Source organism: Saccopteryx bilineata, chromosome 3, assembly GCF_036850765.1.
Source record: "Saccopteryx bilineata isolate mSacBil1 chromosome 3, mSacBil1_pri_phased_curated, whole genome shotgun sequence".
In the NCBI taxonomy this organism is placed as follows: domain Eukaryota; kingdom Metazoa; phylum Chordata; class Mammalia; order Chiroptera; family Emballonuridae; genus Saccopteryx; species Saccopteryx bilineata.
In genome coordinates this window covers 7590639-7610578 of record NC_089492.1, presented here as the reverse complement: position 1 = coordinate 7610578, position 19940 = coordinate 7590639, and the positions used below count along the sequence as shown (strand labels likewise).

At 52.4% G+C, this 19940-nt stretch overlaps 1 protein-coding gene across 1 annotated transcript in view; it reads right to left on the bottom strand.

Moving 5' to 3' along the window:
• KCNQ3 (potassium voltage-gated channel subfamily Q member 3) overlaps positions 1 to 19940 on the bottom strand; it is a 213860-nt gene that overhangs the window by 37968 nt on the left and 155952 nt on the right. The window contains exon 2 of the mRNA XM_066265643.1: positions 306 to 396. Coding sequence (XP_066121740.1) covers positions 306 to 396 — 91 coding nt within the window. The remainder of the gene's footprint in view (positions 1 to 305; positions 397 to 19940) is intronic.

Here is a 19940-nt window from a genome sequence, read left to right as displayed (position 1 = left end):
TAACGTTCTGAGGACTGGGAAGCCGCGGTTTAGAATTTAATGAACGCATATTGGTTTTTGCTCTGACCCTGCGTAAGGCCCCTTATTTCTAACCTGGAATAATAAATAGCATCCCCCAGTCCACCAGTGCCCCTGTAGACCTGACCATTCGGTCCAGGCATTGCTTTCTCTTGGGCCTGGATTTGGCCAGAGGCTCCAGGAAGCCAAAACCAATTGGGCAGAAATGCCGCCTTGCCTTCGCCGTGGGAGTCCAACCAGAGCATCTACCCCAGACACACAGCAGCACGCCGGGCCCGCGATCTCACCAGTAACAGCAGCCAGTCTCCCGAAACCGTCTCGTACTCCTTGAACGTGGTCAGGACGGCCAGAATCAAGCACCCCAGGACGATCAGGAACCTAGAAGGGAAAGAAGGAAAAGACTAAGGCAGCGTCGAGCGAGTGCTGGCTTGCTCCAAGGCTAGACAGGGAGAGGTGACAGGCAGCCGGATGACGTTGTGACCCCCATCGGGCAGGGGTGTGGGTTGCATCATTCCATTTAACCTCATAACAAGACGGGTCGGGTTAATGTTCCGGTTCAAGAACACAAGGCTGGGCGGGGTTAGGCACTGTGCGTATTTCTACTTTACCAGCTGGTTCGTGTCCAGTTCAAGAACACAAGGTTGGGCGGGGTTAGGCACTGTGCGTATTTCTACTTTACCAGCTGGTTCGTGGAAGCGGTTCATTAGTTGGAATTCAAACTAGATCATTTGGTCCCAACCCTAGGGGCTGCGGAACCCATGAAGACCAAACATAGTTATCATGCGTTTTAGTAAATCATCAGGAACGTGAATAAACTAATTACACGTTCCGCCCGCAGAGGACTATGGTTTGCAAATATGAAAAAGTTCTTAAGTGTAAAGAAAACATAAAAAACTCATTCCAAAAATTGATCAATTCAAAAAAGGTTGCTATCACCATGTTTTGCATGGTTTGGTTTTTTTTGTTGTTGTTTTTTGTTTTTTTTTACAATCAACGAGTACTCAAGGAAATAACCTGTTTCCATTGGGGATCTTCAGAAATGTTTGTAAAATTATAAAGTGCTCTTTATGCTAGATGGAATAGGAGTCACCACACTGAATGATGCAGGACACTGGTCCCTGGAAAGTCATTGAGGGGTCATCTGGGTTCATGCCCCTGCCCCAGGCAGAAGCAAACTGCAAACAATCCTTTGAGACCAGTACCATTGTAAACTCTGTGTGTGTGTGTGTGTGTGTGTGTGTGCGCGCGCACGTATGTCCTTGTTTCAATCAAGAAAAAACAGTTCTCCTTCTCTGTTGGTGGAGAGTCCTTGGTTCCATGGTCAGCAACAGGCTCCCTGAGGACCCAGGAGGGAACATACAAGCAAGGGTCCATGGGTGAGGCTTGGTACCATATCCTCAAGCCCTCCTGCTCTATGGAACCCGGCTCTTTGCCCTACTAGGTTCCAATCCATGCTTTTTTGGGCTTGCTTGTGTAAGTGGGTACCCACTTGTTCATTCAATCATTCATTCACTCACTCACTCACTCATTTACTATTTACATGGCAGGCAGCGGGGACACAGCTGGATTTTAACCATGCATAAGTGGGACCTGTCCCAACAAACAGACAGCTCTCTCATGGTTGGTGGGAAGGAGGTTTGGAAATGTCTGCTCCTGGCCTTGGCTGAGGGCCCAAGTCCCTGGCTCTGAGCCGTGGTGATCCGGTCACCTTTCCTGATCAATAAACCTACTGATCCACAGATCTGAATCACTATGTTTCTAACTCTGCCTAGGAATCTAAGCAAGGTTTTCCACTTCCGCCTGCGTTTGGCCATTTTACTTTAAACTCATGACTCTGACCCACGCCTGGGATCGGCTTACTCTGGACCTCAGACCATCTGTGCAGAGGATGATGAGATGATGATGGTGACCGTAACGATGGCCTCCACCACCTCTAGTGAGCACTGACCGCCGGCCATTTTACAGCTATCCTCCCATTGTCCTCACAACCACCTCCCACTGTAGAGGTGACCACACCCATTTTAGAGACACAAAAGCAAACATCAGAAGGAATTATTACCATCAAGATAAATTGTGGTCAGCAAAAAGACCACAGAGTTTAGAGTCCACAGCCATAGGCTCAAAGGAGGCTCCGGCCCTCTATGTGGCCCCCAGTAGCCCACTGACTTTGGGAAGCCCAGTGATCATGCCCACAGAGTGGGAATAACAAATCTTTGCAGAGGTCACAGCTGCTGCAAGGACCACAGGAGATCATGGATGGAGAACTGTTTGGTTGACTGCATAGGATCATGCAAAGGACGCCTGAGGTTCTCCTAGACACAGTCACCATTGATCTGCTGGGCCTGGGAAACACGGAGGGAACTTAATCCACCTTGGGTGATTCTGCAAGTCCAAACTCCAGCCCTCTCAAGACTTTACTCCATTCACTCATCAGCTCTGAAGGTAAGACCAGATTAGAATCCCCTTCTTCCTATGACGCTGTGCCATCTCCGGCAAATGACACAACCTCTCCGCACCTTGATTTCCTCATCTGTGAAATGAATCCTGTAAAAGTGCCCACGTCTTCAATTATTGAATAGTGTAATTCAGGTCAGGTGCCTGGAAGAGTGCCTGGTAGGTAGTTAGCCTTCATTAAGAGTTAGCTAGTCTCCTGTGTGACTTTATATCTCTGTATCTAGTGCCTCTTTTGTCCCAGGCATAGTGTTGACTTCAAGGATGCACACATGAATACAGCCCAGCCTGCACTTTCAAGGACCTCTTAGGCCAGTGGAAGGCACAGAGGACTGAGAGTCACAGGAGAGCGCAGCAGAGGTTATGGCCCGAGTGTCCGCCACCTGCCTTGGGAACACCAGATGGGAAGCATCCAAGAGGTGCAGCCAAGGTGTCAGAAGGATGTGGAGGCTTAGATGGTTGACCACACGTCCCAGTTCACTCCAGCCAAGGTGTCAGAAGGATGTGGAGGCTTAGATGGTTGACCACACGTCCCAGTTCACTCCAGCCAAGGTGTCAGAAGGATGTGGAGGCTTAGATGGTTGACCACACGTCCCAGTTCACTCAAGCGGTTCCCCGTGCACTGTGTGTTGACCTGGACTGTGATCCCCTCATGCACATAGACAGGGAAAAAGTTCCCGGACACAGAGCTGATCATCCCGGGCTGATCTTCTTTAGCAAAGGGTGTAGACCTTTCATGACCTGGCCTTGCCCTCCTCACAGCCTTTATCTGCCGCTTCCCAGCCCGGGCCGGCTGTACTGAATGACAGCATTTCCTCAAACTCTTTGAGCCCACGTGCTGTCTTGGTGGTCCTCTTCCCTGCCCTCCCCCCACACAAGCCTCTTCATCCTTTTGCTGATCATGTCTTGCTTCTGGATGCTTTCTGCCCCTGCTGCTCCCTGCAGCTTCCCCTGGGTGGCTTCTCCCTTGAGATCAGAGGACACCTGAGGCATTTCTTTTCTGGTCCTGACCACAACCCACGATCATTCTGTAATCGTTTGCTTGCATTGCATAGTAAATAAAACACACTATCCTAACACCTGACACTAGAATCCCTCTTAGGGTGGGACTGCCTTTGTCTAGTGAAATAGTTTAGGGATCCAGATGAAGTGGGCATTGCAAACCTGAAGACACGAGGCTGCTGAACTTCTCAGCAATAAAAATTAAGCAGCTGGAGGTGGGAGTTAGTTTTAAAGGCTGGGAACGATAGAGGAGAGAATATCACCTATCCAAATGCTGAAGAATGTTTAAGAACAAGGTAGTCTAAAATTTTAAATCTGTGGTCCTGCAGCACAAGCCGTCCGCCATAGCCTTGTGTGAGCGGTTTTGTCTTGAGCTGGCACTGAACATGGAGCTGAAGCCCAGACCTGGGGAGAAAGACTAGCTCGGTCTCCCACGGCTGACCTGATTCAGACAGAACTGAAGCCAGACTCTGAGACTCTACCTCCACGTTGTATCTGAACGTGTGTGAATCTTGGGAAGGTTCTGTGAGGTGTGTGAATGGTGGGCATGCCCTAAGCGTGCTCCGAGTCATGCCCTTGTATAATCCCCACCCTTGAGTGCAGGTGGCACTTTTGACTTTCCTCCAGCAACAGAATAAGGCAAAGATGACGGGATGTCACTCCCTCAATTAGGTTTCACTCTGCAGCAAAGGCAACAAGATAGGTGCACCTGTGATCATGCTCCTTTATGTCAGACTTGATCTTAGCAGAACGGAGTGAGCTGCTATGTTGTGAAGGAGCTAGCAGAGCAAGGCAAGAAACTGTGGTGGCTTCTAGCACCTGAGAGAAGCCCCCGCTGACGGCCAGCATGTGAGTGGGACCTCAGTCCTACAACCACAAGCACCAAGAATCCGGTGAGTTTGGAAGAGAGCTCCCAAAGTTCAGCCTGAACCTGCTTTGTGAGACCCCAAGCTGAGGACTCAGTTAAGCTGTGCCCAGACTCCCAGCCCAGGGAAACTGTGTGACAAATAAATGTGTGTTGTTATGAGCCACTAATTGTGATGCAGCAATAAAAAACAAACACAGTGTGGAGTGGGAGTCAGTGCCAAGTGCATCCAGTTTCTATAGAGCAGGGTAGCCCCCACCCCCACTCATCAGAGCCTGTCTGGGCTGCACTGTGTGTTTGCTCTATGGGACTCCTTGGGTCTACGGCCATACCACCCTGAACGCGCCCGATCTCTCGTCTATGGGACTCCTTGGGGGTGGAGATTGTCTTGTTTCTCTCTATGCCCCAGCGACTAGCTCGAAGTCTGGCACACAGGATATAAGGTGGTTCTGGACAGACAAGGCAGAGGGGATATAAAGAGCTTTGGAGGCCAAGTGAAGGGTTTGGACTTCATTTTGCAGAAGACCTTTAAATATATATAGCTCCATATATGTATTTATGGAGATATATATATATATATAGCCACATCATCTATAGCTATATATCCATATCACCCTTATATCTATATCACCTAGGTCTATATCCATATCTACATCCATATCCATACCTGTATCACCTATCTCTGTATCTTACATCGGTATCTTTATCTTCTGTACTTGTGTTGACAAAAACTGCCCTGTGCCAGGTACCGTCCAGAAGCTGCTGTCGTGGGCTGATGAGAGAGGGTGAGCGCGGATCTGGTGACGTGACGAGGGTCCCATGAGAGTGAACAAAGGTCCTGGTGGTCTCAGCAGGATTTGTGACTAATGGATGTGAACGCCGAGCGAGAGGAGCATCTGCAGGGTCTCGGGGCTGGGAGACAGGGCGGGCCACGTGCTGGTCACAGACGTAGCAATATGTGCACAGAGGCCGCTTGCTGAGAAGAGAAACTAGGCTGGGGACCTACTGAGTTTGAGGTCTGAGTGGGAACAGCCAGCAGGCTGATGGAAAGTCAGGTCTAAAGCTTAGGGCAGAGGTCGGGGGTTGGAGAATTCAATCCCTTTCAGCTCTAATAGTCTGAGACCACAGAGCCAGCAGAGGGAACAATTCAGTCTTAACCAACCACCAAAACGCACCCTGGTTTCCCTCGGCGTTGGCGGGGAGGGCGCAGAACCAGGCTTCCGCCAGCAGGGGGCAGCAGACGCCCGGCGGAGCTCCGCGTTTCCTGAGAACAATCCTTCATTTGTGAAGGCGAACGCAACCAAAGAAGCTCCTTCACCCAAGAAGAAGAGGAAATGCTTTTTGGCCTCTTGCATATTTCAATTTAGTCTTAAAATCTGAACTTGATTTCTGGGGCGGAAGCCAGAAATGTGTGTCTAGACACACTCACCCCTTCTGTTCCGGCTCTCTGTGCCTCCCTGGTTATTTTTTTTCTTCCTCTGACATGTTAGTTGCCTTCTCTGCGGCCTTGATGGGTTCCTTCACCCCACTTTTCCATCCCTGTCCCCCTTCCCTAATGACTTTTCCGCTCCTCTGTCCCTCTTCCTTTCTGCTCCTCCTCCCTCTGCTCCTTGCCCAGAACTCCCCACCCCCACCCAGGAACTGCAAGAATGAGTCAGGCTTTGCTGCCAGCGTCTTGGGCAGAGCCACCAGCTGCCCTTCTGTCTGCCTGGTCCCGGCGGTCTTTGCAAATGAGCCAGTCAGGGTCAAGGGTCGCAGACAGGCCCTTCAACCAGACATCCTCTTCTCCACAGACTGCCCTCCGCCCCCGCCACCTCCCACCCAGGCTGGGGGTGCAGAGGGCACCCGGACACAGCGGGGGCTGCTTTGTGGCTGCACGTGGTGGCTCCAGTGTAAGGCCCAGGGGCCGGGACAAGAACCAGTGCTCCCAAACCTCTATTTGAGCAGGGATGTGCAGAACCTGCCTCCCTAGCCGGGCGAAGGCAGAACTGAACCCTCTGACAGCAGGGTGACACCATAGTTAGCCCACCTGTCCTGGTCCTCAGCCACCACCACCGGTCTCTGCTCTCGAGCAGAAGACAAAGCCCACTCCTCCTCCCCTGAAATGGCGGAGAGGCAAAGCACCCACTGTGTGCCGGGGACTTCCTTATTCCCCGAGTCAGCCCGAGGGCTGCTGGGAATCACAGCGCCCAGCCCACGGGACTGGCTGGAGGAGCTCACAGCTCAGATCCACCTCCAGCTCCGTTGTTTACTCCTGTGGGAGCCGGGAGACGTCCCTTCCTCTCCCCGGACCTGTGTGTCTGCATCTGCGACAGGACAGGATTAAGTTAGATGACCTCAAAGGCCATTGGGGATAGAAACTGGGGTTTTGGGCTTCTGGCCCTGGCAAGATGGCCTGGAAGAGCTTTCAGGGACAAATGGCCGTCACTCACCACCGAGGGGACTGTTCCCTCCTTTGTAAATGGGAATGAGAACGGCTCCTAATTCGGGGCTGTTGTGAGAAGTCGATGAGACGGTGTCCGTAGACTCTGTAATGCGCACAGGCTCACACAGGCCCACGGCTGCCAGCGGCTGCAGGGGAGTCCCAGCTCGGACGGGCCGGGCCCAGGACGGAGTCCCATGTGGCTGATGGAATGTGTTGCCATTTCATCAGACCTGGGGTTCCTTATTTAGAATGGGTGAGTCAACTAAACATCGGGAGATGCCCGAGCTGGAAGCTGACTGAGTCCCATGATGCTCTGCACCATCTACACCAGCGTGAGTCACCACTTGGTTACTTTTGAGGGGTCCCTCATCACGATCTTGGATCCATCAGCCTCCAAAAGAAGACCATGATTATTTTTTTTGGGGGGGGCAGGTAGAAGGCTGGTAACCGTGCCTGAGGACAGAATCTTCTCCAGAACAAGACATCCTGTCCATGCCCCTGACCTCCTCCACACTAGCAAGGTCACCGGCTGGAATATGCAACAGTCCCATTAACAACGTTGCTAATACAGCCGTCTTCATCTGACACTTCCAGAGAGAGGCGATACCATCCAAGCTCTGGCAGGTTACATTCTTTTCTCCCTAAGGGCTAGAGACAGGAGCCTTCAGGCCCATACTTCCTACTCCAGGAGGACCCCTGGGCCAGGGTGAGTGGCAGACACAGTGGGACTCTGCGCCTGAGATGTGAAGGTCATCTGGTCCCCAAACCCCTCTTCCCGCGGGTGGCATCAACTCCTCCCGGGCAGTGTGCCCCCACGTACCAGGATGTGCTGGGGACGGCGTGTCTGCACAGCCTGCTTACCCGCAGAGCAATTTTATGCAACGTGTGAAAACTGTATTCTAAGGTAGCAGGTGCTATAAAGTGATGTGAGGTTATATTTGGGGCATCTTCACATTGCAAACATCTGCCGTGTTCTTCTCGTAACCAGTGACAAAAAGGAGGAAAGTAAAGGTTTGGGGATCTAATTGTACCAAGCAGACTTTTAAGATGTTCTCCAGGGATCCTTGCCTCCCGCTGTTCACACCTGTGGTTAATTCCCACCGCCGAGAGGTGGCTGGAGCCTGTGATGAGTTTCTAACCAACAGAACACAGTAAAAGTGGGCTGTCACTTCTGTGATTCAGTTACAGAAGATTGTGACTGCCATCTTGGCGGTGGACGCGCTCTTGCTGGCTTTGATGGAGCAGGCTGCGTGTCACAGAGGGCCAGGTGGTGTGGAACTATTGTCGCTTTCAGCCAACGGCCAGCCAGGAACCGACACTCTGAGTCCAGCAGCCCCCAAGGAACCCAATTCTTCCAACAACCACAAAAGGGAGCTCAGAGGAGAATCCTTCCCCGGCCATGACTTCAGATGAGCCCCCAGCCCTGGTGGACACCCTCACAGTCACCTTTGTGAAGTACCTGAGCACAAGACCCAGGGGGGCCGTGCCTGGATTCCTGGTGCGCAGACGCGGAGAGGATGAGTGCGTGTGCTGTGAAGCAGTTAAGTCAGCCGTGACCCGAATCGTGGCTCACCACCTAGAACCCGGATGGCCTTGGGCAGGTGTGTTTTTCTGAACCTCAGATTCTTGTCTATATGTAACGCAGGAGTGATAGTTCAAAGGATTTTCAGTGCCTTAGTCTTTACTCCAGTCTTCGTAGCTAAGCAACTACACAGCACAGCAAAAAAGCCTTATAACCAAAACCCACTTCTCTGAAGAGGTCTCCATGCAAACAGCCTCTGTCCTCGGAGCGCGTGGCTTTGCAGGTCGATCTCTGCCTCCCCACCAGCTACGGCATCCAACAGCACAATGTGAACCGTCTGCAGAGTCAAAAGGCAGAACTTACAGCAGATTCGGGATGTCATGGAATCGGTGGATATGGTGGTGGAGAGCCGTTCTAAATACAGCAAAGCCATTCGCAGGTGGCAATCTTACTGGAACTAAAGGTAACTCAGTTGATACTTCAAAGGATTAAAAGTCTCATACAGTCCTTCCCTCGATATGTTGAGAAAATTAAATGTGAAGTCCTATCGTATTAGCAAGACATTTTGGCATGGAACACATATTCCCCTCAATTAACATTTGATCCAGTCTTTGCTCATTCTAACAATTAGAGCACCGTTGCGATTATGACCTGAATTTTGTTGACTATGAGATACAATTAAACATTGTATCAAGTACTAGTGAGATGTTTTTCTTCACTGTTTGGTAGGAAGTCTTGGTTCCCACTTTCAGCATATTTTCCGTAGACGGTCACCGACTCCCATTACCTATGAAACCACCCTCCAAACCTAGCTCGCGGGATGACCACGCGCATCAGCAGAGAGCTAAGTGCGGGAGCTCCCTAGCATCCCGGCCAAGAGCAGATGTCCATCCCGTGCCAGCTTCTTCCCTCTTCCCTTCTCCCCTTGTGCTCCCAGAGGACAGTCCAGTAACTGCCTTGAGTAGCACAGCCGCCCTCCATATCCGCGGGTCCCCCATCCACAAGTGCCAGCCACCTGCAAACTGAAAGTCGAAGATATCTGAATAAAAGAAAGGGGCCTCGTTGCTGACGCGCACAGTGAGGTCAGGTCTATGATGGCTGCGCCTGTACCGAACCTGCTCAGCCTCTCTTCTTGACCTTGTTCCCGAAACGACGTGGTCTAACAACCATTTACATAGTATTTACATGGTGTTAGGATCACAAGGACTCTAGAGACGGCTTAAAGCACACAGGAGGATGCACACAGGTTACATGCAAATACTACGCACACGTACGCCATTTCATATAAGGGCCCAGCGCCTCCCCGGGCTGTGGTATCTACGGGGCTCCTGAAGCCCATCGCCCGCGGACACTGAGGGACAACTGTTCACAACAAAATATCAGTTTCTTTAAAAATGCCCGGGTTCTTGAAATAGGCAGGAAAATAGTTCTCATGAAGAAGCAGCCACAAACCTCTGTCTGCCTCTTCAGCTCTCTCCACCTCTATCCGAGCCATGCCAACCCACAGGCCCACAGGTGTGGGAGCCAGACGCAGGGGTGCCATGCCAACCCACGGGCCCACAGGTGTGGGAGCCAGACACAGGGGTGCCATGCCAACCCACAGGCCCACAGGTGTGGGAGCCAGACGCAGGGGTGCCATGCCAACCCACGGGCCCACAGGTGTGGGAGCCAGACGCAGGGGTGCCATGCCAACCCACGGGCCCACAGGTGTGGGAGCCAGACGCAGGGGTGCCATGCCAATCCACGGGCCCACAGGTGTGGGAGCCAGACGCAGGGGTGAGCACCCAACCGGAAGTGCCCTCGGGCCGACCCGCCGGCTGCCTGTGTGTGTCAGCAGATGTCCTGATGCCACAGCCACACTTCTTTGATGACACAGGGTCTGTGGCTGCCTTTGTGACCTGAGTACAGTCGTTGCAACAGAGCCCATGGGGCCTAAAGTATGTATAATGGGCTCTTTCAGAAACAGTTTCCCAACTGAGCGCCCCACCAAGACCTAAACGAAGAGCCAAGGGCACGTGAACTCTGTCAGCACCAATGGGACGTGTCTGTCACACGTCTCACACGGTGCAGAAAAGAGATCTAAAACTTACAGACAGGTAAGGGACTTTCTCTTCGAAACACTTCTGTTGACTGGGTACCAGAACATGGAACACAATGAGAGCAACAAAACAGGGGCATACACTGATGTTTGTGGAGGCAAAGAACACACATTTAGGGGAAAGATAACAAATTATGGTAACAATTAGTCCAGGGCCTGCGGCTTAGGCTTCATGAGTTTCCTGGGGTGTCTGAGCCTGGACACGCCCCGCCAGGGAGCAGCCGGGGCTTTGGGACCGGACATTGGACACATTAGTCTCGAGTCCGGCCTCCGCACCCGGCTTCTGCTCCTCGTCGGCGGAGGGGATAAAGTGCTTGACTCCTCGGAGGATCCAGGGAGATGAGAGAGAGAAAATGCTCACAGGCAGGCAGCCCTCAGTAATGGGCACTTTCCTTCCAATTTGCCGACATACGTCCATTTACAAAATGTCTACAACTGGGAGCATGCATTTAGAAATGAACTTAAATTCTGACTACAGTATTTGCTGCCGTGTGACTCTGGGGAAGCAACTTAACCTCTCTGGTCCTCCAATCCCCCACGTTCATTATGGGGGCAATTTCTCAACCTCACAGAGTTGTTGTGAGGTCTTCGAGTGCCTCAGTTTCCCCATCTGTAAAATGGGAATAATAAAATTCTTAGGCTAGTGCTTGATAAATGTTAGCAGTCATCATCATGATTAGGACTTATCTTTTATCATTCCAGGAAACACAGTGCACAGCAAATTTGTAATTTTTCAATAACTGGAGGCAACTGTCATTATTACAATACATTTGGAATTCACCAAATAAATATCATCTTTGGGTAACTCTTCCAAGAAAAACTATACCTTTTCATTATCTCACAGACACACTTAATTGTAAAACTCGTAACTGTATCAACTACTAAGGAAGCGAAACTGCCAATTAAATTATTATTGTCATTGTACTTCTCCTCCTCGTTTCAGGGATGTTACAACGTGGGGAAATGTGCATTGAGCACCATGGAACAGTGGTAGATAAACCTGCCTGTGACCAAATCCTTCAGGACAAAGCCCGGACTGGGACAAGGTAGTGACATGGCTCCGGGCATGTCAAAGGGGCTGCAGGCAGAGCCGGCGTCCCCCGCACCAGCAGGCCACCAGCATTAACGTGTGGCTCCACGGTGACTTGGCCAAAGCCCTGCTCTTTTTATTGACGCTCTTACAGCTCTGAGTTTGTGTGGCTGTCCACACACGTCACACCATGCATCTCATAGGAACAAGACACCCCACGTTTTCACGGACCTAAACTCGTAGGGCTCACTGTGGTGATCAGAACCATGAGGGTCAGGTGCTGGGAGTCGGGGACCCTTCCGGTGTGTGTTGGTGGCCCAGGCTCCCGTGTTCCCAGGCTAACCCTGACAGGCACCCTGTCCACAATGACCCGGCTCTCATTCTGGATTCTCTTTCTTGGGGGCTGTATGAGTTCCAGCAAGAGAGTCCATGTTTTCAAAGAAAATAAAGCCATCCCCCAAAAGGCTAAGGTCCTTCCTCTGGGCCCTCTGGCCGAGGGGCCCGGGTTCTGGGAGAACACGGAGCGAGTCTCCCAGGAGCACCGAGGCGACTCCAAGCAGGCGCCCCCTCCTCACCCACGTGGTGGCCGGGCTCTCCGCCGCCTCCCGGCTGCAGACAGTGGAAAAAGCCCCAGTGGAACAGGTACTTCTCCCACCCTGCCCCGGACATTTCCTGCATTCAGATGTACAAACTGGTCCTCTAGACCCAACTCAGAAAGTGCAAGCACCTTATATTTCCTGAACCCTCCGCACCGGCCCACAAATGCCCCCCCCCCATTTCTGTGAAGAGCCAACACGCAGAGGAACACCTGGGCTGGAGCTCCTGCTCCCCGCTCAGATGTTTTCCCACCCTCTCCTTTTGGAAATCTCATTAGAATGGAAACATTTAGTGGCTTCAAGTTTCCAAAATGAGAGTGATTTAAAAAAAAAAAAAAAAAAAGCGTGCCTCACGCTGGTAATCTGCGTGTGGGAGACACATCTGCCTGCCCAGCTGCGGAGCACAAACAATGGCCATCACGCCTGATTGTTGTGAGCAATTTCGTCTCCCGGGCCCGGCGCTGGCATCTAACGGCTCCCGGGTTTAGTGCGCGCTCACTCCGTCCCTGGCGCACTTCGGTGCACTGAGCGGGCGCTCTGCGCTGAGCCCTGTGCCGGGCACCGGGTGGGACGTGGCCAGCATTCAGGAGGACGTGGCAGAGGCTGGTCAAGGGTATCTACCTCACTTAGTAAGTTCTCAGGGGTGGCCAGCTCTTGGCTACGCTTTCAAAACCGCACAGCTTCCTGGGGTTTTGGGACGCCCTTCCTGTCACCTATTAGAAAGGTCAGTCACTTAGCAGGAAAAGTGCCGGATCATTCACTCATTAGCCCCGGAAGTGGAGGGAGAGAGGGTTGGGGTGGGAAAGGAGGGAGGTCAGAAAGTCTGGCTTCAAGTCTTTGCCACGACGTCCCGGGTGACCCAGGGCCAGGCCAGTCTGAGCCTCAGCCTCCCTTCTTCAGCACGGGTCTCACCATGTCTTGGAAGGTGTCCCCGGCCACCTTCCCCTAGTGCTCTGACAAATGCTGCCAGACAAGAAACAGCAAAAAACAGAGAGGGGTGGGATGAGGCCAGAGAATGAGGAAGACGCCTCACGGAAGAGATCAGAGTTCCTGATGTCCGAGGCGTGGGGGCCAGGGGACGTCACACCTCCCTGCCTGCCATCCGGAAAGGAGACGGGCCTGAGAGCATCACTCCCAGTGAGTCCAGAAGTCAAAACACCCGCAGGGGGCCCATCTCCCCTCCCACACAGGGAAACGGTTCCAAGAAAGGCCCGTCCGCCTCCTGCCTGTCACCGTCTACGGGAATCAGACCCCCACGTCTGTGCTCTGTCCCATCTGCCTCCTCGCCAAAAGCTTGAGGCCCCGACGCTCCCTGCTGCACCTCGAAGTCCCCGCTACAAACCAGAGCCACCAGCCTGTCCTCATCCAGTAGGGAGGGAGAGAGAAGAGTGGCCCCGAGCTGAAGACCCCGCTGCAAACCGGAGCCACCAGCCTGTCCTCATCCAGTAGGGAGGGAGAGAGAAGAGTGGCCCCGAGCTGAAGACCTACTGTGTGCTAGCACGGCGCATGCCTGCTCTCCCCGACTCTCCCAGCAGGCCCCCGTTCTCCCCGACTCTCCCAGCAGGCCCCCTAGAGCTCTTTCAGAAACGGGTCCTCGAAACCGGGCCTGCTAGGGCAGAACCTCAAGAGTCTTTGCCGTCCTGGTCACTCTCTTTCGGACACGATCCACCCTTCGTGTCCACTAACGGAGTGACCCTCAGGTCTGTCTGCACACGCACACAAGGGTGATCTGGCCACGGAAAGTGGAAGCCCCTGCTTCTGCGTGTCCAGGCACGGGCGGCTCCTTTTAGAAGAAGACTTCCTGGGAGACGACTCCCCGGGGACACCTCGTCAGGCTGCAGACCCTGCCCGCCTCCCTCCGCTGCAACTCCAGGATGTCACCATCCGCCCCCCTGGGCTGTGACACTGGCTCTCCCTACACAGACACAAACTACTTGGGTACCTCCCCCGGGCCTGGGCCACTCCGGGGATCTTTTTCTCCATACACAACCCTGCAGGCAGCCACCACTGAACTCCCTGGTGCTGAGGAAGGAGGACACGTCCTTTTGGTCACACCACGGCCTGCTCTGACAGCGTCGGAATTCACTGGGCTTCGGGGCGCGTGCAGGACACTGGTGATCATGCAGAGTGAACTCGCGGAATGCTGAAATCGTGAGTCATCTGTTCATGCCTGTGTAAGTGACTTCCTCCTGGAACTAAGGGCAGGCTTCTCCATTTACCTTAGCTCAAGTTCACCTCCTCAGACCCAGCCCATCCCACCGGCCGCTGCCCGCAGTTTGGAAACTCACTTCTGCTGCGGAGGCATGAACTGTCCCATCCATTTGCCATCTGAACATTTGCTAGCCTTCCCAGTGGTGCCGGGGACTGTGCTGACGGAGGAGCCCTCTCCTTCCACGACTTCCCCTTTTTCCTACCCAAAGCCTCCCGGGGGAGCAAGGGTTCTGGCTTCGGTTCCTCCCTCCCCTCTGTCCCCCGGGGCCCGTCTCCTGGAGACAGCTTGCCCGTTTGGAGGGCTGGCCTGTTCATCTCTGTGTGTCTGAGAGTAGCTGCTGAGAACACGCCAGGATCAGGGCCCAGAGACCCAAACGGACACGGGCTATGCTCAGCTCCTGCCAGGCGCCCGTCCTGCCTGCCCCTCCCCCTGAGACGGTGGCATGGCTGGTCCTGGGTCTGCCTCTCCCTGACTCACAGGCCACGGGCTCAGAGGACGTGGACAGAGCGCTTCCCACGGGGGCCGATCTGCAGGCCAGCCACCGATCCGGTGTGCTATTATTGCAAGCTCTGGTTTGCAGACCGTCCCGACCACAGTAACGAACACCCTGATCCACTGTATCAAGGTCCCCGTGACCTCATGGGGCTCAGACGGGACCTGAGCAATCAATGCTCGTGAAGGCTGAGTTATGGGGCAGCACGGGAAATGTGTCACGGGTCCAGCACTTCAAATGGGGTATTTTCCTCCCTCACTTTAGAGATGGGACATCACTTCTTCTCCTTGAAATGAGGACAAAACACACATACACACACAGACGCAAAGTACGCAGACTGACGCAGAACTGAGGTGCCTGGCGAACACACTGGACGTGGGTGCACTTGTCTTCATAAAGCAAGGTGTGCGGGAGGGGACGCGGAGAGACCCGAGGCGGAGGCAGAGACCTGTGTTCCCGTCCCGACTCTGCCCCCAGCCCCCCGGGTCCCCTCGGGCAAGTCCGCTTACCAGGGTGAGCTGCAACTTCCTCCTAGCAACTACATAATTTCTGTAGGTCCTTTCCAGGTCAAATACGAATACTTAGACCGCGATTTAAGGGACAGCTGTGCTCCCGAAACATGTGGGCAAACTTTCCCCCCCAAATGAAGTCGATTTAAAGTAAACTGGGCTAATTGTTCTTTCTCTCCCCTCCTTACCTCCCTCCTCTCCTTCCCTCCTTCATTATCTTCTTCTTTTAGGAGCAAAATCCTTTCTTCAAGAACAGCCTTATGCAGAAGGTCAATAAATATAACAGAAACACGGACGGGGGTTATGAGGAGGAATGCTACTGTTTGTCCATCCCTGGCACCCCCCACCTCCCCTCCTACCCTCCCTCCACACACACGTAACTGATACCATTGGAAAAACCACTGGATTAGGCTACTCCCTTATAGGAAAGGGTCCTTGTTTTGATGAATGTTCTCCCTGGAAGAGCAAAGATGACTGATCCCACGTGGACTAACAAGGGAATTCCACACCATCACCTCACTGTACTTCCAGGAACCCACCGGACAGGGGGACCTGCCCCAGGCCGCGGGAGAGGAGACCTGGGTTTAGATAGATGAGAGGTGGACTTTGTCATTCCTGGTCACTGCTGTACCCCAGGCACCTGGAGACGGAGTCTGGGGCATGGCCAGTGCTCTTAGGGTTGTCGTTTTGTGAATGACAAGGGAGTTGCTGACCCTTCTCATCAGCCCTTGTGTGGGCTGGGGCTTCAGGTCCTTCTGACTTCTGCTTTTTTGGAACATATGATCAGATCCAAGTATCACTTGTTAATTTGGATTGTCCCCTGGGAATGGCTACCCCACCCCACCCCACCACCAGCCCCGCTCTCACAAACGACAGCAACCCAATATCCGAGGACAATACCACCATTCACAGCAGAGGAAAACGCACCGCTACCCCACTCATTTCTCTTCATAAAGATGATTAAGAAAAAAAGAAGGACAGGTTTTCAAAAGCCTTGGGCAGTTCTGTTTTGCCCTGAAAGATTGTAGCAGACGCTGTCCATGCTCTGCCTGGGTCGTCTGACCAACGATCTTTAACATTTCCCTGGACTCCTGCCTCCAATGAACTTTACTTGATATTCTTTGGAAGAAGTAGCCCATGGGAACTGCTTTATCGGTGATGGGAGCGGAGGGCAGGAAAAGCCTGCCAGGAAGGGGTGGGGCTTAGCCCGTGACTGATGGGTGTGGTGAGGTGGATGAAGGCTTGACTCTTACCTGGGGTCAGGGCAGTTCTGAGTTGTAATGCGTATCTGGGCGCTCCCTGTGGGATCAGGTAGAAGCTACTCTCTATGAGACTTCACTGCAGTTGTCCTTTGGTTTATGTTCTGTACCTTAAGAGTTGGATTTTGGGGACTCTGATATAAGACAAAGGGGAGACTTGGAACTTAGGGTCCATAATTATAAGTAACCATAATGATCCTGAGAATATGCAAAAAAGCATACATAACCCTGTATAATAAACTCCCCTCAGGAGGCACAGAGAGAAGCTGCATTTCGTGGAAGAGTCACAGGCTAGGCGGCCCGAGGAAAAGAAGGCGGGAAGCTCTAACAGAAAAGAGGGCCAAGCCACATGGGAATACAAGACAATGACAACAACAGAAATAGCAATAACAAGACACTTGCAGAGCCCCAGAGCTCAGGGAAGTTTGCTCCATGCCCAACTGCCTTTTGTGCATGACATTCTGAAGGACGTCAGGGGAGAAAAGGGTTGTGTTCCAGGTCTGGGATGTCGCAGGCATGGAGGGGGAAGCACGGATCCCTTCCCAGGGATGTCCGTGCAGGACTTCTCAGCCGGAGGACACCAGCAAACGGGACCAGGCACCAGCCCAATCCCTGAGCAGCCTGGGGGGAGGGAAGCAAGTCCCCACCAGCAGTACCACAGGGCTGCAACCAGTTCCACTTGGATCTCAAAGGACAAGGAACTTGAGCTGACATCGGGGTTTCACAGCTTTGATTGCAAAGACCCCAGGGGAAGGGAGACACGTACACAAAGAGCTCTTGATTGATACTCAAGAAAGTGAGAACGCCACTCATGGGATGCAAACAGTGTTCTTGGAGCTTCTGGGAGGGAGAGAGCACAGCCCATCACAGAGTATTTGCATCCCAGGAGCCCTTATTAGCTCACAGTCCTCCCAGAGAGCAGAGAGAGGGGGTCGGAGAGCCTGAGAGTGGCATTACTCCAGGGCGCGCATGTGTTAAGTGGGTAAGAAGCAGGGGCGAGCTGGATCCAGTGCACAGGACTCCGGAGAGCCAACTGCTAAACCTGCGGGCGTGTTTTCAGGCTGCAGTTAACACAGCTGGTGTTAAAAACTGACTTATAAAAACTTATAAGAATAAAACAAATTGTATTAAAAACACAGCTGATAACTCAAAACTCATCAAGGCCTAATTATTTTCCCTTGCAGTGTTCCCTATGCCCTTGACATTACCTATGCCTTTGGTGATCAGCACGGTAGAAATACAAGAGTGCACACTTCTTCCCTGTGTTCAGGGAGGTCGTGCTGGTAGTCTGAAACTGACCATGGTGGGATTATTTACACCACAGAAACTGGAGCTCTGCCCTGACCTTGCTCTGAGCTGGTTGGTAGACATCTACTGGCAGACTACTGAAGGAGTGTCCTAAGAGAGTGTCCAGACAGTGTGCAGAGGGAAGAAATAAAATGGCTTCATTTATTCATCCAATACCGCATACTGACAACCTACTATGTGCAACTTACGTGTAGTCGCGATTTCTTTGTGGCTGGCTGTCACTCAAACCTTACCAACTGGGTGACTTGGGGCAGAAGCCCATGTGAAACCCTGGGTGTTTCAACGATCGAACGTCTTCAATAAGAACGTTTTAATGACTTCCCAGCTCCTATGCAACAGTGGCTCCAACTAACAGCCACCAAGGAGACCAAGGAGCTGCCAAGGAGGGTCCAGCCAGTCCTGATTAAATCAGCGAATAAGGATCATTTAAAAATGCAGTCGGTGAAGTGTTTGCATGCAAATGGCCTTAGCAGGCTCCGTGAGAAACAGTCTGTTCTCCTGAGGAAGTGAAATATTTTCAGTCTTGTTCGTGTTATTAATTGGCTTAGCCAAGTGTGTGGTTGTGGGTGCCCTTTTAATAGAGATGCAAACACTTTGAAAAATGGGCCTTATTCTTGAAACCTAAATGAGGGAGTTTTTGTAAATCCCATCAAAAATGACCACACACTTCGCCGGTATCCCAAGAAGACTATATCTCTGCCACAGTCAGGTCAGCTAGCCCTCGTAAAAACTACAAGGTGGGGAACGAAACAGAACAATGAACAGACACCAGGCGTGCTGTGCACCGAGCACCTGGGAGGTACCCAGCACAGGTGAAGCCCGCGGGATGGGGCGCACCATCAATACGAACAAGCCCCGTCCTGGTGCATCCCGAGCCCCTGGAATAGCGCCCACACCTGTGGGTGCCAGCCTTTTCTCTGAATGACTGAACGCTCTACCATAATTCTACACACGGTTTGATCAAATAGGGTCTCCTCATAATAATAGAGAGAAAACAATCCTAAAAAAAGGGAAGAGGGAAGGGGTATTTGTAAAAAGAGTGAGACTCCCTTCATAGCATGTTTCACTTAATCCGGCAGGTTTTATTATCCCCATTTTACAGATGAGACAAACTGAGGTCAGTCAGCCTGCCCAGCACCCCACAGGCAGGAAGGGCTCAGGGCGATCAAAATGTGGTCTGTTTCATTTTAAAATCTATGTTTTTTCCATGTACTATGAAATGATACAATCTTCCCAGAAACACTCAATTGGGGGGGGGGGGGATGTTGCCTTGCCCCCTTCAAAAAAATACGAATTTCCCTTACTGGAGAATATAAAGTATTAACTTGCACCAGAAACAGAATAGTGGCCCAGCAACCCCTCCTCACTTCCTTTCCATTTTCCCTGAGCACAGAGGAATGGTGTGTGTGTGTGTGTGTTACTGATCTTTATTTTCTTAAACACTGACTTTTGCTTCAGAAGTAATCTTGGTGCTAAACTTTACTTAATGCACCTCTATCCTATAAAACTCTTGTAAGACGAGTCTTATGGCTTCCATATGTGCACGAGAAAATTCAGAAGAGGGAAGTTATTTGGCCAAGGTCAATGCCGGCAAATGAAACAGCTGGGAATCTCTCGCTGACTCATCCGTCTTGAAGCATTTCTCCTCGATGGGTTTCCTGGAACTCCGGTGGGCACAGCAATCACATGGGGACCTCACAAAATGCAAGCTTCCATTCAGCAGGTCTGGGGTGACGCCTGCCAGGCTACCGGGTGAGGCCCCGATCTCAGGTCCCACTGGATGAGCAGGTCCCTGCGCGCTCTGCCGGGTTCACGCCCGAAGCAAGGCGGGTCAGTTTCCTAGAGAGGATCCCACTGCGGGAGGTCAGTTCTCATCAGTTCAACCTCTTGCCTTGGTGAGATCTCTAGCTCCCCAACCGCACTGGGGACCTAACTGGGCCAGGTGACAATCCTTCTGTCCCCATTGTGTCCCCATTGGAGCCTGGCTGGCAGCCTCTCCCCCCTTCCCTCTGTGACTGGGCCATACTGCTGTTTTCCTGGGAGCCCCACACAACTCCCCCGCTCTCCTCTCAGCACCCACACGGCACCTCCTTCTATGAATAAATGGTCCCCGAGCCTGCAGCCTTGGCCCCTCAAGTCCAGCGTTCAGAAA